General features: G+C 36.4%; 1 protein-coding gene across 2 annotated transcripts in view; it reads left to right on the top strand.

Moving 5' to 3' along the window:
* The window catches only part of pax3a (paired box 3a), a 34,498-nt gene extending 9,611 nt beyond the window's left edge, over positions 1-24,887 (top strand). For both annotated transcript variants that reach the window (XM_039661197.2, XM_039661196.2), the window contains exons 5-9: positions 9,148-9,347; positions 10,009-10,174; positions 11,115-11,326; positions 18,285-18,548; positions 22,116-24,887. In XM_039661197.2, coding sequence (XP_039517131.1) covers positions 9,148-9,347; positions 10,009-10,174; positions 11,115-11,326; positions 18,285-18,548; positions 22,116-22,133 — 860 coding nt within the window. In that variant the 3' untranslated portion in view covers positions 22,134-24,887. The remainder of the gene's footprint in view (positions 1-9,147; positions 9,348-10,008; positions 10,175-11,114; positions 11,327-18,284; positions 18,549-22,115) is intronic.
* The last annotated feature ends 639 nt before the right edge of the window (positions 24,888-25,526 follow it).

Genomic DNA, 25,526 nt, shown 5'->3' on the forward strand with positions numbered 1-25,526 from the left:
AGTGCGGGTTAAGATAATGTGTTTGTTCAGTGTGACAGGTAACAGACACTCTATGATGGCCAATAAATGCTTTGAAACTGAACAACACAAAGAACTGATTTGCATTAAATGGTTGCATTATACTGTGTTTTGAATGTGCTATTTAGCATCTTTTTCCACAGAAAATTTGAATATATATTTTAAAAATCAAATTCTTAATTACTATATTTGTATTGGGGTGTTTTTGTTGAGCAAAAAAAAAAACATGTAAATATCCCTAAAAGAAGAGAAATGTTGCATTCAGTGCATTCTTGTAAAAAAAAAATATATACATTATATATATATATATATTAAATATAATTCATATAATTAAAAAAATATATGTATTACATTTTTATTTTATATTTAAGCATAAACGATTCAATTAATTCTACAGTTTATTTCAAAAGTTTTTAATGCGGTGCAGTAAGTTTTAGGTCTTTTGTAAAAGTAGAAGTGAATATCAAAGATGATGTGTTTTTGTACATTGAGAGGTGAGGTCTACGTTTTGCTCAACATGTGGATCTGCAGTGATTTTTGTGAGTCATTTAGTCATCTTAGCATTTGACCCACCTGTCCCAGTAATGGCTTACTCAATATGTGCACGTTTGGTACAAAAGCATGCATAAATATAACGTGATGTCAATGTAATGAGCGCGTATATTTAGGAGCATGTGGTGTGTGTTCCTGCGGTGCAGTCGCTGCGTGGGTGATGCATTTTGGCTTTGTCCCGTTGTTGGGAGCGATTCCATGCTGCAACAGGCACCTCTGTCCTGTTCTGACATCACAATGAGCAAAGCATGCTGGGAACCTATAATGCCTCAGCATCCCACCTTTATGTTCCTTGTGTCCGTCTCTAAAATCTGACCTTAACGTATTTCTTTTTAATACACAGAACAACGATTTAACTCACTGGCTTTTTGAAAACTATGATTCACTTTGTGTGATTATATATTTTATGAATTTATTTATTACATTAGCATTTAATAGTTTTGCTTCAGTAAAGGTTTTTTTTTAAAGCAAAATTAATACTTTTATTCATTAAGGATGTATTATTGAACAAAAAGTTATTTATAATTATTTCTATTTCAAATTAATGCTGTTCTTTTGACATTTCTATTCATCAAAGAATCCTGATATTATATTAGTAAAATATTAGGGTTTTCACAAAGAACTTAAGATAGTGTTTTGACAAGAAAATCAGCATATTAAGGATCATGTGACACTGAAGACAGCTTTGCATCACAGGAATAAAATCTAATACAAATAGAAAACTATTATTTTTAAATTGTAATAATATTTCTGTTTTTACTGAATTTTTAATCAAAGCAATACAGCCATGGTGAGCATAAGATACATATTTCAGGATTAAAAAAAAAATCTTTTCAACAGTACACTCTAAAAACAACTCACTTTCAACTGTCATTTTTTAAATGACATTTTTAACCCAACATTTGGGCTTGTCCATATTTGACCCAAATTTGGGTTGAAACAACCCAGCATTTTTAGAGTGTAGTGTAAATGAAGAGTTCAGATGCAAAAGCCTCTAAATGCCATTTGAAATTTTCTTCTTTAATGATGATTTTTATCAAACTTGCATATTTAAGTTCAGTAATTTCAGTTAAATAACAATTAATAGGTAATTATCATTGCCATTTAAGTGAAATTACTGAACTTAAATATACAAGCTTGATAAAAATGATTATTCTAGAAGAAAATTTCAAATGGCACTTAGAGGCTTTTGCATCTGAACTCTTCATATTGATATATATTGACTTAATGATATAGGCAATACACATCATATGAGCAATTCCAGGCCATTTCCAGGTTTAATAACATTTGGATCATGCATATTTTGCACCCATATAGTCAACAGGCAAACTCGACCCCTGATGCCATAGTGTTTTTAGCAGTAAGCACAGCTAGCAGTCAGTCACCCAGAAAGTAGGCCTACTTGAAGGATGACACTGTCCGGTCTTGTTTTAGTCCACCTGCAAGGTTAAAAATGATCTTTCAAACGCGCTCTTCTCCTCTTTGTCTCTCTTCCTCCGTCTTCCTCCCTTTCTCTCTCGCTCGGTTTCTCTCGGGGCAGCTGCTGGGGTCGTGGCTCTTTAGCGAGTTGAGTGACTCCCTGCTCCTCCCTCTTAACAAAATGCCAACCCCAGATGGAGTCGTGATCGTTCCGTTAACCATTCTTCTCCCTACATCTGCTGGGATTCTATATACTCCTTAATTCACTCACCAGTGGCTGGCTGGGGCGCGGGCTGAAAGGGCCAGCACTCCTCCACGCTGCAAATAAATGCTTCATTTGTCTCTTCTCTCTTTTGTTTTGTTTGGGGAACACATGTCAGGAGCTCAATTACCCAACCATTTAACAGCCCCTGAGGAGGAGAAGACTCTCCCCTACCAGGAGCTATAAACTGCCCAGATGGTCGTCTGTGGACTCTCTCTGGTGCTCTCGCTCCAACATCCCTGTGTTTACTTTCACTTTATCTCTCTTTGTTTTTGCCGCTTTGTTTGCGCGTCAAAGTGCGTGTTGGGTTAGAGTTGGCAACCTGACTTGCCCAAATCTCAATTTCTTGTTTCTTCTGAGGAAAACCACCCCCTAAAATGCCTCAAACTGTGCTCAGATATGATCTCCTCAAATTCTTCCAACACTAAATTCTGATTCATTTCAATAATGAACATCGTTTTTTGTGTGTTTTAAGAAACATTGGGGGAACAAAGTTGATCAATAAAGGATAGTCCGCCCCAAAACAGGTCATCATTTACTCACCCTCAAGTTGTTCCAAACCTGCACGAGTTTCTTTCTTCTGCTGAACGCAAAAGAAGATATTTTAAAGAATGACGACGGTAACCGGAGAGTTGACGGTAGCCATTTTTCTCCTACTATGGAAGTCAATGGGACCCATCAACTGTTTGATTACCAACATTCTTCAAAATATCTTCTTTTGTGTTCAAAAGAAGAAAGAAACGCATGCAGGTTTGGGGTAAGTGATGATAAAATGTAAATTGTTGGGTGAACTATCGCTTTAAATAGAATTTGTCATCATTTATTCATCCTCATTTCTTCTGTGGAAGATATGTTGAGAAGTAATTTTGATGACTTGCTGACAACTCAAGTCTATTGAGCTATGAAATGAGCAACCTTTGAGACTGAGTAATAGATTCCCTCTGGGTTTTCAAATCCATCATTTTAAAGCCAGCGAACTCTCTTCGAGTTTTTGCACAAAGCTGTGTTTGCTTTGCGTCATTTTGGCTTCTGTTTTGCAGTCTTCTCTTGTTTCTCTGTGATTATGCCTGGAATTCACCACATCCACTTTAACATCCATCCAAATGCTACGGAGTTCATTCAGAGCGCTCATTTCTCTCTCTCTCTTCTCGAGTGCACTGATAAATGCTGTGTGTAGCTGGCGAATGCAGGTTTGTGGTGTTTGTCCTGTGTGTGAGAGGAATATAAATCTGATGTGTGAGCGAGAGGCACCATGTGCTGGTATCGTGAATTAACGCTCAATAAATAACAATAGACCTACTCCTGTGGTTAAAAGCTCTGAAACTTCCACACGTCTTCCAGCTAATGGGATATTTAAGCCATGACTGCAGAATTACTGTTATATATAACTAGTGTGAAGTTATGCAGGTCATTTTACCGTGATTTTATCAGTTAAGACATAGTCTAGTCTAGAGGTGTAAAAATCTGACAAGTGCAATTTGATTACAGAATTTATTTTGAATGTAATTAGTAAGCAAAATATTTGTATATGAAGAAAATAAAACCCAATGTAACATGTTCATTTTCTATATAAAAATATAATTTTAGTCCTGTTTACAGTAAAACCCCTCCATATCCAGATCATGCCAACTCATAGATGTAGATTGTCCTTCCAGTTAGTACTTTATTACTTAAAAATACTTTATTTTTGTACTTAAAAATACTTTATTTCTGAAAATAATTATGAGTCGGATGAATTCAAACCAAATCATGACACAAATTCACATTGCATGTTTTAGTTTTCCAAAGCAAATGTTTACTCCCCTACACTCTACAAAATGCTGGGTTATTTCAACCCAAATTTGGGTCATTTATTGACAAACCCAAATGTTGGTTTAAAAATGTAATTAAAAAATGTACAGTTGAAAGTGAAAGTTGAAGTTGGGTTAAAATTTTAAATTACAATTTTAACCCAACATTTGGGTTTGTCCATATTTTACCCAATTTTGGGATAAAACAACCCAGCATAGCGTGTATTGCTTATGTATGTTGTTGCATTGTTTCATTTGGTTGGATAATGGCTTAAAGGAACACTCTCTACACCATTTTTTTTTTAAATAGGGCTCATTCACAGTGTCCCCTACATTAAAATAGTTTGGCAAAAGCATTTTTTTTTTTCAAAGTTAATGCATTGTCTTAGTTTGGCAGTGCCGACGCTAGCTAATGCTAGCTTAGCATAATGAATGGAGTCCTATGTTGCCAAGTAGCATGTTGTGAGTAAAAGTGATTAAAAAACAACAACAAACCCCCCAAAACAAACCTAATTACTTCTTGTGGCCTGTATATTCACAACAAGTACAAATAGCATTTCAAATCAAGAGCGATTAAATAGGCAGATAAAAAACGGTGTATACTTTTAAGTGGTCCACAAGCTTACCTGTCTTGCCTCCTCAGTCTTTTTGTTTTTCTCCTTTTCTTGGTGCATCATATCACTCATTGTAGATAGGCATTTAGTTGACTGCATTAATGGATTTTTTAGCAGATGAAAGACAAAACCTCAGTCAAAAGTCAAAGAGATGCAGAGTAGATGAGCATGATAGATGGGCTGAGCTGTCGGTGGTGTACTGGGACAGGTATGCTGTGGGAAGTGGACACAGTGTGAGTTCCTGTCCTGCTGAAATTCTGAAGGACAGCGACTGAATCTGTCTGTGAATCTGTCAGTGTTGCCATTTACCAGTATGAGATGTTTTCAAGTCATAAGAGACCCTTGATTTATTAAGAATTCAAAAATGTTCAGTGGCATTTTCAGCGGCTTAACGAGTGTTTTCACACAATTACAGACTTTACATGACAACAATGTTGTCAACAAGAATGTTTAACGTTATCAAAATGATCCCCGTTCACACGAACCCGCGAAACTGACTACAAACTCTGTATCATTCATGCCAGGCCAGTACGCGCCTATGACAAGGACGTGCGTGAATTTTTCATAAATTCACATTTTTGTAGTTTACATGGAGATGATAACGCTATCTTTTACTGTAGCGCTTGAATTTTTAAACTCGTTTTTAAAAGTTTGGTTTTTTCAGGCCACCAAAACACCGCTATCGTTATCGTGTAAATGAACTGCTAAAATGTATAAAAAGGTTCCCTTTAGTTGAAAATGGTCTGTAAACTAAGATGTCTCTAAGATGATTTGACGACACACACAGCTCTATGGGAAGCTTTTGGTTATTCTGTGAAAATATTGTTAAAATCCTGTTTCATTTTAAAGGGGAATCATGGGAGCAATTTCTCTCTGTATCGATCTGATTCTCAGAGCAAATCACTTTATTTTACAGTGTCATTGTTATGTAATATGTAGTAATACCTGCACAATTAACCATAAACTAAATTAAAACCGAATCCTAACCCCATAATAAGTACATGTAGTTAATTAATATTACTCAGTACTTAAATGTATATTTACAGTGTAACAAAGACACCTTCAAATAAAGTGTAACCAAATCTGGTTTATGATTTTAAATGAGTCTCTAATCCGATCTATGGCTGCTTTTTCGGTAAAGTTAAAAATCCATGTAAAATCATGAAATGCTATTATTTTTTTTCAAGAAGTGCCTGTTTAGTGTACGTCAGTGCTGTAAATGGACATGATGGATGAGCCCGGGGCTGACAATCATCTTAAACTAGAATCGCTATTCCCACACACCCTCTCTAGTCCCTAAACTAGTCCCCCAGGTGCCATTGAGCGATCAGCCCCCTCTTCTTCATCTTCTTTTTTTTCTCCTTAACCCTCTCCATATCGCTCTTTCCCCGTCACCCCCCCCCCCCACCACCACCACCACCTCCACCTCCGTAACCCCCTGGCCGTGGAGGAGGAAGGGTTTGGGGGCGGCCCCCCGCTGTTCCCCTGCGGAGCCCCCATTGCCCTGCGTCCAGCCCTCATTGTGCCCACCTCCCCCCCCGCCCCCTGCCAGGCAGGTGACAGGGGCCTCAATGCTGCCCGGACCCAGCTCATGGAACCTACAGATGGAGCGTGGAAATCAGACTCCAAAGAGCTCAGTCACCATTCTCACTAAACAGGCCAACAAAAGACTGCCAAATAACTCCCCAAAAGAGATGGAGTGAGAAAGAGAGAGAGAGGGAGCCCGCAAGAGAGAAAGAGCCAAATGAAACAGTGTAATTTACAGATTACAGTCTGTAGCGTTTTGCTGTAATGATAGAAACTCAATAGAATTTTTAATTGATTTATTTATTTTAGTTTACTTTATTTATGTGCAGCGTTTGACTTTTTGCAGCAGTGATATGAGAAACTCAAGGGAATTATGGGAAGGCTGACTTGCTTATTCACCTATTATTTCATTTTATTGATTTACTTTCGAAATTGATGTTTGCAGTGGCACTAATAAGGGAATTAAGGGATGTCTGAGTTTATTTAAAAAAAAAATTCATTTTATTTAATTATTTTTGTACTTTTTTGCAGCGTAATGATAGAAACTCCAAATTAAATTGGAAGACTGAGAAAAACTTGCTTCTAGTGATTTGAAAGCTCTCTTGCTCTTTGTTTCTCCTCATGCCTGTGTAAACCTTATTTCTGGATGTTTGTTTTGGAGAACAACATGTTTTTATGTGCTTTTCTAATTTGCGAGTTAGTTCTCTGAGGGCATTCTGTATATGAAGGATACGATGGATACCATTTCCTAAAAAAAAAAAAACTGTCATCTTCAGAAAATAGACTTTTGGGAAAAATTGGCATGTAAAAAAGAGAGTTTTCTCTGTTAGAGGGTGGAAAAGTGGTAAAGGACAGCCGCCCCTGTCTCTCTTTCCATTCCAATTCCTGTGAGATGCTGGAGAGATGTAGTAGCATTTCCTGTGTGGCTCCAGGGTGGAGACTGAAGGGTTTGCTTTGTGTGACTCTTCACTTTCAATTAAACCTCAAATTCTCTCTTCTTTTTCCTCTGAAGGAGAAATGCACCTGCATATTCGTTGGGATGTCCAGATATGTTTTCGTTTGTGAAACAGAAGCATCACCTGGTTTATTTATGGCATCTGCATTACTTTTTCCAACTAAAAATGCCAAAAAGATTGTAAAATCGATTACTGAAGGGAAAATTCATGCCATTGGCACATTGCGGATCCTACTTTTTGCATATCCATTACTTTTTTTTGGTTATTATACTTGGTGAATGTGAACTCAAGCTCGATGAAGAGTACGTTTAATGGACGTTTTTAATTGCAGTTTTAATTTTAGGGTCTGCGGATGCGGTGTGGCTTGGCGAAGTCTGGGCGTCTTTTTACGTTTTGTGTTTTCTAACATATGGGGGTGAAAATCGAAGAGAGAGCGAACAAGAGAAAGGAGATGGCTAGTGTCAGACGAAGCAGATGTGGCGTTGGCAAGTTCTGGACGGGGGCTTTCGAGGCGTATTACTGGACAATAGCTGGCTGTCACGCTAGTTTGAGGAGCCTAATCATTTGATAGGGCCCCCCTCCTCTGGGTACAGATTCCCTGAGCTTTAGTCCACTCACACTAACATTCTCTTCTGCTGAATTAGCTACGAAAGAACCTCTCACCCGGTCCAACTTCACCCCAAATAATACCTGCATATGAGCAAGTGATGTGTGACGTGTGCATTGGGTGAAAGTAAATCTTACTGATACAGGTCTTCAATATTAAGCAGGTGGAAAGAAAATAACTCGCAACAATATTGCTGTCAATTTATCTAGCCGAACACTGTAAAAATGAATGGACTTTATCTAATAAAAAAAAAAAACCTGTGGCAACAGATTACAAGCAACATTATTAATTAAATTTAAGAATAGAATTGAATAATAATTAATCAAATTAATTCCTTAAAAGTTAACCATTTAAAATGTGTAAAACTTACCAAAAAAAGTATGTTTAAGTCACCATTATGATGATCAGTGTTAGTTTTATATTGCTTTATTTTATATTGCTAACATCTTCAATGTTAGCAATATAAAATAAAGATAATATAAAATAATTAATCTATTCAGATATTTTTGTTTATTTTTTTGGTGTAAACTTTACTCATTTTAAATGGTTAACTTTTAAGGAATAATTTGATTAATTATTACTCAATTCTAATTTGTTGATTTTAATTAATAATATTGCTTGTCATCTGTTGCCACAATTTTATTGATTAGATAAAGCAAATTCATTTTTACAGTGAATATAAAAAAAATTAACGTGATAAATCCGTGTGATGTTTTTAAATATTGATTTTCAGAAATTGGTTTGAAGGGGATTTATAGAATTGTCATGCTGTTTCCTTATGCTATCTTGTACATTTTTACATTAGATTTGTATGTTTGTGTACTAAGGATGTAGAATTTGTTTCATTTAAATATTATAGTTATCCCTGTGCATAACTACAACATAATGTAGAGTATTTCTGCTCAAAAACTATTTCCAACGGACTTAATTAAAAAAATATATTTTTCATTTTATTTAATTTAATTCACTTACTTTTTGTTTTATTTTATTTTATGTTATATATTATCAAATGTCTCATTGAAAAAGTCCAGATTTATTTTATTATTTATTTTATTTTATTTATTTAAAAAAAAAGTTTTGTTTTGTTTAGTTCCAAATCCGTGACTTTCTTTAGGCCGTGGAATAGAAATATTTTGGTCACTCTTTTCTATATCATGAAACCCTTAAAGAACTGTGGTATCATAACAAAAAATATCATAAAAGAGTCTTTTGAAATATATTCCAACTCTTTTGAAGCCATGCAATAGCTTTGTACAAGGTACATATCCAAATTCTAGACATTAATTTCTCATTTTAAATTTTGTGCTCTGCTGAAATAAATGATAATCTCTCACAGCTGATAACAGAGTGCTAGTTTTATTCTTTATTTAATACGAATCTCATTTGAATGTTTACTTTGTAGCAAGCCACTCAGACGAGGGCTCAGACGTGGACTCAGAACCGGGTTTGCCTCTAAAGAGGAAACAGCGGCGCAGTCGGACCACGTTTACGGCCGAGCAACTGGAGGAGCTGGAGAGAGCTTTCGAACGCACCCATTACCCTGACATATACACCAGAGAAGAGCTCGCTCAGAGAGCCAAACTTACAGAGGCACGAGTACAGGTACATTCATGCACAAACTTTTTGCAAAAAAAAATCTTTTTGTTAATGATGTGACCAAAACATATTTGGCTCTTTTTTGTGTGTGCCTGTGATCACTCTACACCCACTTTCTCGTAAGTTGCATTGCCGCTAAAAAAAACATTAATGTGATTTACACTGGAAGTCTAAATTTACCAGCATTTAGCCCTGCACCCCTGCCCCGAAGTCACATGACACACTCGCATAAACACAGGCTTCTTTGTGGCACGTCTGACCTCTTGTTTTTACCCATGTATTCTGTCTCAGAAAACCCCCAAAACTGAATCTTTTAATAAACTCCATTATTAAGTCCTTCTAACCCAATTAAACTAGAACCCGTGACGTGATGTCATCGCTTTTTAATGAGCACAGATGTTTCGATCAAAATCAGACCAAACAAGCTTCGAGCTACTGAACACACAAAGAGTCCCTGTGTAAACTCTGATACATGACACACACAAACACATTCTTATAGGAATAACATGGTTGAATATCATTTTCTTGAATAAAGGGGGTGTACAGTAATAGGAAGTCCATGCTGAAATGTGTCATGTTTTAAATCTAGCACCAGTTTGAGTATAAAAATGATCTTTCGAAAGTCTGAATGTTCAATATAAGTTTTTTTTGTTTTGTTTTCCCGCAGGTTTGGTTCAGTAATCGAAGAGCTCGCTGGAGGAAGCAGGCAGGAGCCAATCAGCTGATGGCGTTTAATCACCTGATACCTGGCGGTTTCCCACCCTCTGCGATGTCGAGTCTTCAGCCCTATCAGCTGGCGGACAGCCCTTACCCTCCCTCATCTATCTCGCAAGGTGAGAACTGTAAAGCGCAATACACTACTGGTCGAAAATTTGGGCCTAGTAAGAAAACAAAATGGTAACATTTTATTTTAGTGTCCTTAGTGTCCATATGTTACCATAGTAATAACCGTAAATTATTTATAATTACATGCAACTAACCCTCAATCAAATCCTAATCCTACTTTAACCCTATAGTAAGTACATATAGTTGCTTAATATGTAACAATGACACCTTAAAATTAAGCGTGACCAAAAAAAAATGTATAATAATAATAATACTTTTATTCAGCAAGGATGCGTGAACTTGAACAAAAGTGACAGTAAAGACATTTACAATGTTATAAAACATTTTTATTTAAAAAAAAACATAAAAAAATGTATCATGTTGTACACAAAAATATTGGAAATAATAAGAAATGTTACCTGAGCACTAAACCAGCATATTATAGTGATTTCTGAAAGATCATGTGACACTGATCACTGGAGTAATGATGCTGAAAATTCAGTTTTGTCATCACAGGAATAAAATACATTTTATAATATATTCAAATAGAAAACAGTCATTTTAAATGGCAACAATATTTCACAAATATTTCTGTTTTATCTGTTTTAAATGCAGCCTTTGTCAATAGAAGAGACTTACAGAAATCTTTCTTTTGACGGAAGTGTACTTCATTTTTTAAACAGTCATGCAAATGGTTAAATAGTAGTCCTATGGCACTTACGAAACAGTTTCTGAAACTATTTTTGGTACATTTAGTCCTTGGAAGCTCAAAGATATGAATTTGGATGGTATTTATATCAGCACAGCACCTTAATGTTTTTTTAAAGAAGCTGTGTTTAAACAACTTTTAAAAATAAAACGGTATATAACTTCAACAAAGAGATTCCTCTTGGTTTTTCATCAACATCTTCCCTTTTTCTCTTTCTCTTTCCCTCCCTCTCCCATCAGTGTCAGATCAGCCCAGCACTGTGCACAGGCCTCAGCCTCTTCCCCCCACCTCAGTGCATCAGTCTGGGCTTGGCAGCGGACCGGGGGCCCAGGAGGGGAGTTCGGCCTACTGCCTCTCCTCTGGACGTCATGGATTCTCTGGTTACTCGGACGGCTATGTGGCTGCGCCAGGCCATGCAAACCCAGTGAACCCCAACAGCCTCCCATCACAGGTCAGTATCATCTCACGTGACATATATACGGTTCTGGATATATAGTATTTGGCTGTATATATTGACCAGTTGCCAGAGGTTTCTACCACACAATCATTGTTGTTTCTCAGGTCTTTAGGCAATCATACAGGGTCATAAGGAACTCTTAAAGGCACAGTCACAAAATACGGCTGTTTAATTCAATGAGTCTTACTAGAAAGTGTTGACTGCTGGACTGTAGTCATTATCAAGGTTAGTACAGATACAGTTCGGGGTCTACAATTTTAAAAATATCTTTGTAAGAAGTATCTTATACTCACTAAGGGTGCATTTATATGTACTTTATTCCACTGATGTCAAAGCTGTGTTTTCAGCATCATTATACTCCAGACTTCAGTGTCACATGATCCCTCAGAAATCAACAATTTGGTATTAGTATTATCAATGTTGAAACAAATTGCACTGCTTAAAATTTCATTGGAAACCGTGATAGATTTTTCCAGGATTATTTGATGAATAGAAATGCATCCTTGCTGAATAAAAGTATTGATTTCTTTAAAAAAAAAAAAAAAAAATTTACTGACCCCAAACTTTTGAATAGTCTGTACAAGCTGTATTTATTGTGATGTTGCTTTCTGAAGGTCTCTGTTTTTTACACCGAGAGGATTGGCAATGTGAGTGAATGTGCGAATGAAGGTGTGAGGAGGGGTAGGACATGACCGAAAGGATGATGATGGAAACGAGAAGTGAAAGACAATTATTTGTGATTACACACTCATCAGCTGTTATCTGTCGGCTCGCCTGCTGCGCACAACGTGCTAACAACCAGAAAATGAGCTCCTAACTGCCTCAAAGAATCCGGTAGTTAGACAGGAGCGGCGTTCTGGGGACTGTCCTCAAACTCAAACCCCTCTCAGTGCTGCGTGATACAGATAAATGGAATGAAAGAGATGGACGGAGAGAGAAAGAAATGGACACGGAAGCAAAATTAGAGTGATTTAGATAGAGAGCGGCCCTGAGGCGATGAAACAGAAGATGGTGTTGAGAATGAGGTTCTTTCTCAAAACAAACACACACACACAAAAGAGACAAAAGCCTGAAAACCCCAGGAAGATTTATGGGAAATAAGCAACACTGCAGTGCAGTCTAAACACATATCGCCATTGATCAGATATGATATGCCACAATAACGTTTTTGTTAAAGGGGTAGTTCGCCCCAAAATAAAAATTCGGTCTTTATTTACTCACCCTCATGTTGTTTCAAAGTTGAATGGCATTCATTCTTCCAGAGAGCATTTTGGGGAATAGAACAACAGCTCACTGTTTCCATGCCACAAAAAAGCCATAAAAGTTTCATGCATACAACTTAAATTTGGGTGCTTTCCTCATGAGTCTATAATATTCATGCGTCTAGAAGACCATTTTTATTATACATTTTTTTTTCATGTCTGAGACTCGATGAGACTCGACAGTCCTTGTTACTTATGAACTGTTATTGCATGTAAAAATCCCCGATCTCACGGGAATTCGTACGAATTTTACGAGGTGGCTAATTCGTAACAATTCGTACAGCCGCACTCGTACGAATTAGTACGATTTTGCTAAATCGTACATATTTTACGAATTAGCTAATTCGTATGAATTCGTACGAATGACCTACCCCTGACCCCGCCCCTAAACATAACCGTCACGTGGGTTTAAACAAATCGTACAAATTCGTACGAGTGAGGTCGTATGAATTAGTACGAATTAGCCACTTTTGAATCACTCGTACGAATTCGTACGAATTGGTCGGGAGATAGCGTAGAAAAATCTGCATGACAATTTGACTTTTGCGTTTCAACATTGAATGATATGATAAGTAAATAATGAAAAGCTTTGGAAAGTTTCGGAAACGGTTTTACAATAAGGTTCCATTTTTTACCATGACCTAACAATGAAAAATACTTCTTCTACTACTAAATACTATTACGTTATCAAAATTGTATCTGTATCTCTTAATATTATGGGTTACACTTTATTTTAAGGTGTCATTGTTACAGTGTAACTATATAAGTACTGAGTAATATTAACAACATGTACTTACTATAGGGTTAGGGTTTGGTTGAGGGTTAGTTGGATGTAATTATGCATAATTTACTGTTATTACGATGGTAAGTACATGCAACATGTAACAAGGGCACTGTAAGTGTTACCATATTATTTAATGAACCTGAGCTAACAGTTGTATTTCTATACAATGAATACATACTGAATCAAATGCATTGCTCATTAGTTAATTAGTTAATGTTTGGTATCTAATGTTAACTAATGTGTACTTATTGTAAAGAGTTAAAAAAAAATTTAAATATGCAAAAGTTTATGATTTCATAAAAAGCGTAAACCTTATGAAATACCGATTGAGACCATCGCCTCGTGTACAGTAATTGAAGTGCTCAAAGTTATTTAACATGACGTATTAATTGAAGTGTGTCTAATTGCAGCGCCCCCAGCAGCAGGGTTTGTAATCAGAACCAATTCCTAGTCATTAAGGCAGCATTCCTCCGTCAGGAATGACTTAGAGGTCAGGTAACTCTCACACTCACGCTCAGTCTGTTATTGCCATTAGTGTGTGTGTGTGTTTGTAACCTGGCACAGGGACGGCCAGTGCCGTTGTGTTGTTGAAGGGCAGGGATTCGCGTCGTCATGACGATGTTGGAACTCTCAGCGTCTGGGATTCTAATTATGAGATCCACCAGACTGTTAATTGATTGGAATGGGAGAATTTACCCTCCATAATGCGCTGTGTAATTTATGCAAATGAGCCACTTTGTTGGCTAATTGTTTGAATTATGTATTTATCTGTGGTTTAATGTATGTGAAATAAGCTTGGGATTCGGGGTGTGTTGAGGAGGGTTGTCCCTGCAGATCGGTTTGCAATTTATTAGCAAACGAAACTGTGATTATTTAGATTTATCTATTAATTAAAAAAAAATATGATTGTACAGATATGTATTAGATGGAGATACTTTGATAAATACCATGGTACTGAATGATTGCCATGGTACATGTTAAAAAACACAACATGAACTGATACTATATATATATATATATATATATATATATATATATATATGAAGAGTTCAGATGCAAAAGCCTCTAAATGCCATTTGAAATTTTCTTCTAAAATGACCATTTTTATCAAGCTTGCATATTTAAGTTCAGTAATTTCACTTAAATGGCAATGAAGATTACCTATTAATTGTCATTTAAGTGAAATTACTGAACTTAAATATACAAGCTTGATAAAAATGGTCATTTTAGAAGAAAATTTCAAATGGCATTTAGAGGCTTTTGCATCTGAACTCTTCATATATATATATATATATATATATATATATATATACATACACATGGTTTTCTGATCCAAATTCACTCTTTTTTTATCCCATAAATTCTGGTCCATTGTCTCAAGAGTACCTTTTAGTAAAAAATAAAACATTGTAAATAAAACATTGTGGTAACACTTTATAATGCATTATAAAGGTATACATAATGTACCTTATATATTTTCCTAAATAATTGCAACCAAAGTTAAAATTCATTATAATATTTGCAGATTCATTGTTACACATTATACTTGCATTATACTTTCTAAAAATGTGTTCAATTAATCGATGAGTATCATAATGGGGATACAAATATTTTCGAGATCATACAATGCATTATAAGGTCAATTAAAAGGCATAATTAATGCATTAAAAATACATTTTTTTTGCCTGGTCTCCTTAGTAAATAGTCCTAAAAATGACTTGTTATTATGTAAACAAACAAAAAAAAAAACTAAAAAACAATTGTGGTGCTATTGTTGAAACACAGAGTTTAAATCATATGAATTCTCCAGGTTAAATATAAAATTCCAATTTATGCATCAATAAAACAACAACAAAAAGAATTAGTAATTATAATTATATATATATATATATATATAGCTTAACTTGCATATAATCTACAAAAAAAAAATGGCACTTTATATGGATTTTGTAAGTGTGTTTTTGCTCTTTGTGGGATGCCGGATCCCACAGGTTCCTCTGGACAGCTGCGTACATGCATCACACACTGGCTGGGGAAATGTTTTATGAGGAAGCTTTTCGTCAACAACTCCTGTCTGTGGTCTCGACATGGAAGGAAGATTTTCTCTTTCACCTCACATGTAGCCGGGGCCCGGGCCCCCCATGGGGAGGTGAACGAGAGAGTTTAACCTCCATGTGCTTTTCATTTGTTAAGCATCACACATCACCGTGTGACTCACACATGCGCTGCTGTACATGATATACGCTGTCAGCTCGTGTGACCGTTGAGTTATCTGCAAGGTGGGGAAAGCACCTGAAAATCTGTGAGCGCTCAGAGCTTTGAGTCTGTTTCTGTCCTGAACAGCTGTTGAAGATGAACCCGGAGAGGAATTTCATGACCCTTCACACAGCTTGTAAAAGTGTTAACCGCACAAACACACATGGTTTCCTTGCTGAGTACCAGAGATGCCTATTGTTTTGGATGAATATACTGGGTTTAGCTCAGTGCACTGCATTTGTGGCATAATTCGGATTACCACAACAAATTATTTAAGTTTTTTAAACAAAAAACAAGGTTACAGTGTGGCACTTTGAATGGAAGTGAACGAGGCCATCGAATAATTCTATTAGAACTTTCATTTGTGTTCATTTTTATAGTCATTTTAGGCATTGCGTTGTCAGAACAATGTTAAAACTGAACAGAAAGTTACACAGAAAAGTTTGATATAGATGCTAAATCACGCTATTTTATTATCATTGAGATGATTTTATAGTTTTTATTAATAGTTTTAATTCGTTTTATTTTTATATTGTCCATTTTAATTTTAGATAAAGATAAAAAAGTTTGTCTATATAGTTTTTATTTTAGTTATTTTAGTAAAGTTGAAGTATTATATTTTCTTCAAGTTAACGTTTATTTTAGGGCTGTGCAAAAATTAATTGCGATTAATCGCATCCAAAATAAAAGTCTGTGTTTACATAATATATGTGTGTGTGAGTATATAATTATTTTGTATATATAAATACCTATGCATGCATTTATATATTTAAGAATTATTTGCGCTTAAATTCTGTATGTATATATATATATATATATATATATATATATATATATAAATACATAATCTATATTATATAAATATAAATATTTTATATATGAATAACACATTTTCTTAAATATATACATGTGTGTGTATTTATATATAAAAAATAATTATATACAGCACACACAAATACATTATGTTAACACAGACTTTTATTTTGGATGCGATTAATTACAATTAATTTTTGCACAGCCCTAGTTAATTTTATTTCAAACTATTTTTTTTTTGTTTTAGTTAACTGTAATAACATTGGTAAGTGCATCACTGTAACTGAGATGATTGGTTTTAAATAAATAAAAACATGATTTATGAATTGTTTTTTTCAATTGAGGACATTTCCAGATGTCCCCAAAGGGAGGTTTTTGTAAGATTTAGCTCATATCTGAGGACAAATTTGTCCCTAAAGTATATCTGAGCAAACCCACCCACGTATTTAATGTGCAATAGTTTCTCTAAGACTGTTATTCCTCTCTTCCCACAGCATGTGGCACACGCATTCCCTCTGCTTGTCTTGTTTTATTGGAATTCTAGATAGAAAAAAAGTTGAACGTTTTCTTACTCTTCTTGTTTTTTCATCTGGTTATGCTCTTACCCAAACACACAACACTTTTTCAGAAACGGGGAAGGAAATACAGCCCCTCTCGTCTGACTCCGCCCCCTCTTTGGTTGCACAGGGTAACTGTTTAAAAGGAACCATGTGTCCTGCAGGATGGGGAATAATTTGACTCTCATGGACTCTGGACGGAGTCAGTGGGCCGGTTGTTCAGTCGGTGTGCTGGAGATTTTTTCTGGTTTTGATTAATGATTAGCAGAAGGAGGGAACTGATATGTACTTGGCCCATCAAGGAGCGGTCGAGAGCTCTCAGACACTGATGGCACACTCACGTCCCGCTTCCATCTGTCTGTCACTGGTGTCAATTAGATACGGGCGGCCAGAGTCGCTGTGTGTGAGCTGGAGAGATCTTTACTCGCTGTCAGCGAATCGTTTCAGATGGTGTTTGATAGAAAGGAGGGGTTTTTTTTTTTCATTAAAAACTTTACCGTTGTCATTGCTGAATTCATTCCACAAATTTTCATGGTTTTATTTGGTTAAAATGCAGAATTCTCATAGATCTGGGAACATTGGTTATTCCAGTATTAAAAATGGAACAATATATATATATATTTTTTAGCTCTTACTAAGAGCTAAATGTAAATACTATGTATTTACATTCATAATTCAAAAATGGTTATTTGAAAAATTATTAAAAAGTGGTCGCCAGGGTGTTGCTAGGTGCTTCAATGTCAGTCAATGGGATTTCATCGGCCAGGTGAAAATTTTAAGTCTGATCACTTGGAAAAATAATTGCATACCTGCAGGATTTGATGTACCATTGAATTGTTCACAAAAAAAAATAAAAAAAATCTGTCACTATTTACTCATCCTCAAGTTGTTGAGTTTTTCATCGGTAGCCATTTACTTCCATAGTATTTTCAATATGGAAGTCAATGGCTACCGTCAAATATTTGGTTACCAACATTCTTCAAAATATCTTAAAAACTCAGACAGGTTTGAAACAACTTGAGGGTGAGTAAATGATGACAGAATTTTCCTTTTTGGGTGAACTATCCTTTTAAGTTTACTTAGGATGGTTAGCGGCTTGTTAAGTATGAGCAATAGTAAAAGTGATGCTTGTACCAAAATATGGTCATGTATGAGCCAACCAGAATAAACCAGCCTGAACAGCACAGAAATCTACACTGGTCCGGGCTAGTCTTTTCAGCAACGTGCTTGTTAAAAAAAGGAACTCAACATGGTGTTCTCTTCTTCTTCCTTTCTCTCAGGTGATGGGGCTGTTGAATCCAGGTGGAGTTCCCCACCAGCCGCAGAGTGATTTTGCCCTCTCTCCGTTGACGGGCGGTTTGGAGCCCAGCGCGGGCATGGCTGCCAGCTGCCACTCTTCTCAGAGACTGGAGGCTCTGCCAGGCCTGGCCAGCATGCCAACTCTACCCAGCTCCCAGTCCTACTGCCCCTCCAGCTACAGCTCACCTGGGTACAGCGTGGACCATGTGGCATCTTACCAGTACAGCCAGTATGGGCAGAGTAAGGTGAATACCAGCACTGTTTGTACTGTAGTGAGAGTGACCCACAGATATATTTTCTAAAACATTTAAAAACATTATCGTGTCATATCGTTCCAATTTTGATTTGCTTTGCAGTGCATGAGAACACTATTTAAATGTTTAGGAAAAAATAAACCAATGAAAGTACTGTATTAGAAAAAAATATTAGCAAATATTCACAATATCATATACTGTACATACCATTAAGGTTGGCATGAAACAGAAGTTGCGATTTTGTCCGAAGTTTTCTTTTCTTTTCTTCCCTAATGTGACGTATATCCGAGTGAAACAGGTTCTTGAAAGAGAAACAATGTACAGTAGGGTGGGATTAGATTTTGTCCATTGGAAATTGATTGGATGGTTGTGGTTTGCTATTGGTCGATCTCATGTGAGTGACAGTTTACTCCGCCCTCATGCCAGTATACATGTCATCAAAGAAGATTTGTCGCTGAAGAGGGAGAGGACGTTAGTTTGGTTAAAGATTACGAGGGCACACAAATGTAAAAAAAATAATGATGTGCACAGAAAAATAATTTATAATGCTGCAATATTCCACAAAAATTGGATTTTTCCATTTTGATTTCATGGTGACTTTAAAGGGTTACTTCACCCAAAAATGAAAATTAAGTCATTAATTACTCACCCCCATGCTGTACCAACCCCGTAAGACCTTCGTTCGTCTTCGGAACACAAATGAAGATATTTTTGATTAAATTTGAGAGCTTACACTACTTCAGATCGCAAATCTCGCGCATGCGTCGTGGAAATCTAAGGAAATCTCGTTTCTGGCCTACAAGGAAGAAAAGAAATAGTCGAATAAACTCGTTATTTTTGTTTGTTTTTTCGCACAAAAAATATTCGCGTCGCTTGATAAACATATAGTTGAGCCACGGTAGTCACTTGGGATATTTAAACATTTTCTTCATTGACTTTCTGGGCCGTCAAGAGGCAGTCCCTTAGGAGCCAATGTGGTAGTTATACAGCTCTCAAATTTAATCAAAAATATCTTCATTTGTGTTCCGAAGACGAACGAAGGTCTTACGGGGTTGGTACAGCATGGGGGTGAGTAATTAATGACTTAATTTTCATTTTTGGGTGAACTAACCCTTTAAGACCCTTCCTAATATTTACACACATTCGCATAACGTTAAGCAAAGAAACAAAATACTTTAGCCAATCAATTCTTCCTTCAGGTTAACAATGACATTTTGGAAAGATTCTTATTATTTTGGTTAGCTTGGTTTAGCTTTCTTTAAGTTGCGCTGTTACGGAAGTAGCAAGCAGGAAGAAGATATTTTAATTAAATTATAAGGTTAAAAAATGTTAATCATATGCATGGACTAATCATTCACAATATAAAAATAGGGTATATTTCTTATTCGTACACTTTGACACAAGCAAGCCGCGTGATAAATTGCATCACCTCAGCTCCACTTTTTACAGTAAACATGCTAAGCTACAGTCCTTCCAGAGAACTAAAAAAAGGTCATTGATTCTATAAAGAAACACGATCATCTGAATGTCAACTGAGATTATTTTCAGTGAAGTATTCGTCTTCTAATCTGAGGCGTAATTATCAGTTTACATTAGTTAGTTGTAATCCTCTGGGCCGCCACACAGGTTAGCGCTGTCATGGTTTATGATGCTTAACCCGTAACCTTTCACGACCCTGTGAGATGAGCTATATCTCATCAGCTCCAGGCATCCGTCAGCCAGCCATGTAATGAGCTCTGGGTAACAAAGATATCGTTCATGATCCACTCAAACACAGTGAAATGAGAGGAGCAGCCATCTCAGAACTAGTTTGACAGAGTCGGAGGGAGGGGGTTGGCCTTATACACACCGGGACTGCATGTCGAGTGCCCAATCCAGGACTGCATCTTGATATCATTAATTTGCTGGGGTCCGCACCCCGTAAGCACAGAGCTGGGGGTCCGTGGAGGAGTTGGCGGGGGTCTCGTGTTGGAGTAGAATGGCCCGTGGCAGGCAGATATTAGAACCATGTGTTTCAGACGGGTCAGATCTGTAGTTGCTGTTGATCATTGACTCTGATCCATACAGAAACGAATATAGGACAGCTCTCTTTTCACCTCTCAACCCCACCAATCTCTCTTTTTCTGTATATTTGAAGGAATTGGCACGCACTGGCTCTCTCAATCATGTGCCGTCTTTTGCATATTTCAATTTGTCTTTCTTTCTATTGGCAAAGGCTATGATGATATAATCATATATTGATGTCATCTGGTATTAAGATGCGATTTAATCGATCGGATCACGCGTAGACGAGGGAGACAGATTCTTATTTACACCTGGTGTTTTATTCCATCTCTTTTGTTCATTTTCAACCAGGAAGGCTATGGGTGGGTAAATGTATGATTTTTGTATGTGTGGACAAAATAAGGTCACGTGATTTTCATGTATGCGACCATAGACGACAGAAAAACATGGAGAGCAGCAGCTTTCTGCTCTTATAGCTGTCAAACATCGACAAACTTTCCTGTTTGGTACATTTTTCATCTTCAAACCAAATTTGGGTCTTAAGCCGACAAAGTTTAAATCCCGTCTGGCTAGTGTGCTTCCCGTAAGGTTTACGCATTAAGTAAGTAGGCGGAGAGTGGGCGGTCTTTTGTAGGCTGTTTGAACACATTCGACCTCATGAGCGTTTACTCTATGAAAGCAATACTGTCAATGAGTTTTCGACTATCTTTGGAAGTGGTTGAAAGTGGACAAGCTCAAAACGTTTACACCTGTATTTAGCGTCATCCACTTGTGATCCGATCGACCAAAACGCATCTTAATACCAGGTGGAAACAGGGCCAGTGTTTCTCAGCCATTGTCCCAGAGCCCACTAGGAGGCATCAGTAAACTTCCCAATGTTTAGTATAATTTAATTAATGTAAATATATAGAATTATATCATTTCAGGCATATAAAATAATTTTAAAAAATGCCAAAGGCTACTAAAAATATAAAATTCTCCAACATAATGGTCAAATTTTAATTAGTCCCCTAAACAATTAGAAAAGGTTAATTAGCAAAAATGATGTGACATTTATTGTATTGTATTGTATTTTGTTATTTTTATTTAGTTTATTTACTCTCCAGAGATATAATGTTAAATTTGTCCACGGAAACAAAGTAATATAAAATATTATAGAAGCAGGTTGTATAAATTAAGTCTGAAATTTATTTACATTTAAAATATGTATTTAATTTTTTTTTAAACATAGACGTTTAAATTTGTGTAGCCTACTGTATATTCAATAAAAACAATTTTAATCATACATTTTAATTGAATTTAATATTTAGTATCATTGATATTCAATCATTGTTTTTGGCAATAGTTTGAATTTCTTTTTGTCTTAAAGAGAGAAAATTTTAGTTAAAGTTTTACTATTGTCTGTTTTTGTCATTGTCATTTTTTATGTTTATATAGATTTTATTAAGTTTTATTTTTAGTTATTTTAGTATTTCAACTTAAACTAATAAATGAACTAGCTCAAATAAAATGTTCAATTTTCATATTTTTAATATATATCTCTGTCTCTTTCAGGTGCCTTTCATTATCTGAAACCCAGCATTGACTGAATGAAGACAGACAGGAAGGAGATGAAGAGATCTATGGATGGCCTGACCATAAACTCTTGCACTTGAGCTCTCCTTCAATGTTTGACCAAAATGACGATCCATCCTCAAACTCCCGCTCCTCACTGGGTCTCTGAACGAGGAGCGTTGTGGAGAAGCCAGGGGTGACGACGGTCCTCCCCAACGCACGTAGGTCCAAAGTGCGACCGAGTTGTTTTTATGAGGGGGATATTGTGGGTAGGGTTGGGTTGGGTTTAGGACCAGGATCGAGGTGAGTGGTGGAAGGCTTAGTTTGATAATTTAGTCCTGGAGGAAACAACCCCTCTGTATATCCATCCTGTTTTGGAGCAGGCCACTACATCACACATTCTCACGACACTACCGCCTCCTTCCTGAAGAGCGGATTGAAGACAAAGGGAAAGGACAAAATAAACAACTCAAAGACTGAGACCGTGGCAGGGAAGATATACTCTGCTATCAGCTGTCCACTGACGGACGCACTTTAGTGACGGTGACTGAGACATTTTTATTGATATATTTAGGAAATAAGGGCTCGGAAAAGTGTGCCAGCTTTCCTTGTTTCTCATCCACAAACACACAAGAACATGTTCGCGAGTCAACGCTCTCAGGTCCTCTTCAACGAGAGAAAGAGGTTGACCTTGAAGGAATGCACTCAAGTGTCAGAGAGATAGACGGACTAAACGAAGAAGTGTGATCCAGTTCATCTGAGCACACAGAAAATACCATAGTATGAGACAGAAGTGATGTTCAGAATGGAATACTATCATATCGCTTATTGCATACTGTATACTACAGTATTTACTAAAATCGTTTGAGAAACAGGACATATGCAATGATAAATATTTTCAATTTTAGTATGCAACCTGATGCATTTTAATGTCATTTAGTGTATGAATCACGCAAATCGAATTACTTTGGGCCCTTTCATATAAGCGTGTTTTGCTAGTTTCAGCCCGACGCAGTTATCATTTTCACGTCCTTCGCCACGTTGTTTAAATAGCAAACGCATTTGTGCCCATTTGTGCGACCATGTGTGCTGGTCTGAAAACCTGGTCTAAAATCAATGGCGCAGTAATTTTTTTTTTGCTTAATGAGTGTATTAGTAATATGTGCCTATAGACGGGTGCAAAACATACGTACACTTTGTCCCGTAGATGGTCTGCTTGCCGTTTCCTCGTTAGAGAAGCGTTCAGTCTTTCCGCTTGCAAATTCCGCCATGTACAGTAAATAGCGAATCCGTCATGGCGCGAGCACAATTGGCTTTTAAAGGGAATGTGAGATGAGACGGGTGCGTTTTTCCGTACAACGACGTAGTTCACTGCTTCACTACCATAGTACGATCCATCGTTGGAAAAATCAACTAGCTAGTCACGACTGTTTCCCGAAACCCACTGTCGCAAAGTATCGTTCAACCACGTTGGTTTCGCATCTGGTTGAGTAATAACTAGCCTACTCTTAATAAAACTGTTTGAGATCCAATTAACGCTAGATGTGTTAATATAAATTACAGACATGTCATCTGAGGACTTTGTCTAATTGTTCTCAGTTGTTTTGCTTTATTACCAGACTCAATATTTGGCTCGTTCTTAAATAGTAGAGCACGTTCGCACATGCGCACTCTTCAAACACGTTATACTTCAAATGTTTTTGAAAACTAAAAGACGTAAATTACATTTGTATGTATTCTAAATAAAAGGCACTGATTGCATGTCAGCTTACTTATTTTGCTCAAGATAAGGATTTATAACCTCCAAATGTCATGTGATATAGAAACGATGCTTCTAACCACAGGTTGAGAGCTGTTGTTCAAACCACACAACTTTGCGATTCTGTTTGCGAATGTCCGTTGGAACGATGGTTTCGGGAAACACCGACTCGTTAAACTTTGCAGATAACAACGGAACTTGCAACCATAGTTGGCTTTCGGGAAACGCACCCCAGATTGGTTTATTGCACGTTACACCCTAAACACAGCTATTACTCATTAGGAAAATAGGAACAACACTTTTAGACCGGGCGCACCGACCATTTTTCCCATCGTTAAACTAGCAAAAGTGAATTCAGACATGACCTTAGTGAACTCGCGGCCTGCGCTTTAGACCATGCGCTTAGATCCTTAAAATAGGGCCCAAAGGGTTCATTGGTCACAATGGAATAGGAATGTCAAGTTGAATCCATTGCATTGTGGTATATGCATTTCACAGTGCAATGGCAAATGTAGGTCATCTCGTTAGTTTTGCTTGCAGGAAATTCACAGTGCATACTGCAGAATGAGTATTATGGTAGTACGCTATTCTGAACATTCAGAGAGATTCACACGCCACTAAACGAACCCAATGAAAGTGCAATACACACTCAATACCTCATAAACACTCGTCTGTTCTCACTCGTTCAAGAAGATCATCTGTTCTTCAACTCTGTGTTTTCCGGTTGTTTTTCGTGCAAAAAAAAGATTCCAGATGATGCAGCGGTTCATAATGTTTCATAATATGTTTTACACTGCAGTTTGCAGAACTGAGTACTTTGTTCTGTCTCTGTAACACAATGTTCATCTGCCTTCACATCTTAAGAATTGGAACAATGTTTTTTACCTTGTTTGTTTTTTATACTTTATGTTTTTTTTGGTTCTCGACTGCATATAATTGTTGATGGAGAATGTGTAAAATGCAGCACTATTTACTATTTATAAGAAAAAATAAATAAATTGCATTCAAGCTTATCTTTTTTGCTCTCCCTTTTTCCATCTTTCATTGTTTTATAGTCCTTCTACATTTTTTTGTGGAAATAAACAACAAATTGCATTATCTTTCTGGATCACGTTTAACAATTTTAAAATGATTCTGCTCTGTAAAACAAATAAACCATGTATGAAATACTGTTTTTGGAAAATTAGCATGACGGTTCAGAAAAACTATCATTTTTATTCAGCCGTTAGCTTCATAGAGAAATTTTAATCATTCAGAAATATATTGAGTCGAATAAACACTCTTTCATGACAAAGTCCTTCTCTACAGGGAGCTCTTAAAGGGTTAATGACTGAAGCACAGCCTGCTGTAAACCATCAAACACTAAGCATCTTTCTTTCACCCTTTCTTTCTTTTGCTCTGTCACTTTATCTTTCACTCCTTTTTCCCTTTTTGACTCTTATAAGATTCAAGATTCAAATACTTTTATTGGCATGGTGAAAGAAATCTTTACATAACCATATAATAAAAATAAATAACTAAAATAATCATAATAATGAAGAAAAGAAAAATGTTTATAAAAGTATCTATAGGTATAGAGTGGTAGTTCATTCTTTCTTTTGCTCTGTCTTTGTCTCTTACAATTTTCTTTTGCTCTATTTCTTTTCTTTTTT

This window comes from Pimephales promelas, chromosome 5 (assembly GCF_988280905.1).
Source record: "Pimephales promelas chromosome 5, fPimPro1.hap1.1, whole genome shotgun sequence".
Lineage (NCBI taxonomy): Eukaryota > Metazoa > Chordata > Actinopteri > Cypriniformes > Leuciscidae > Pimephales > Pimephales promelas.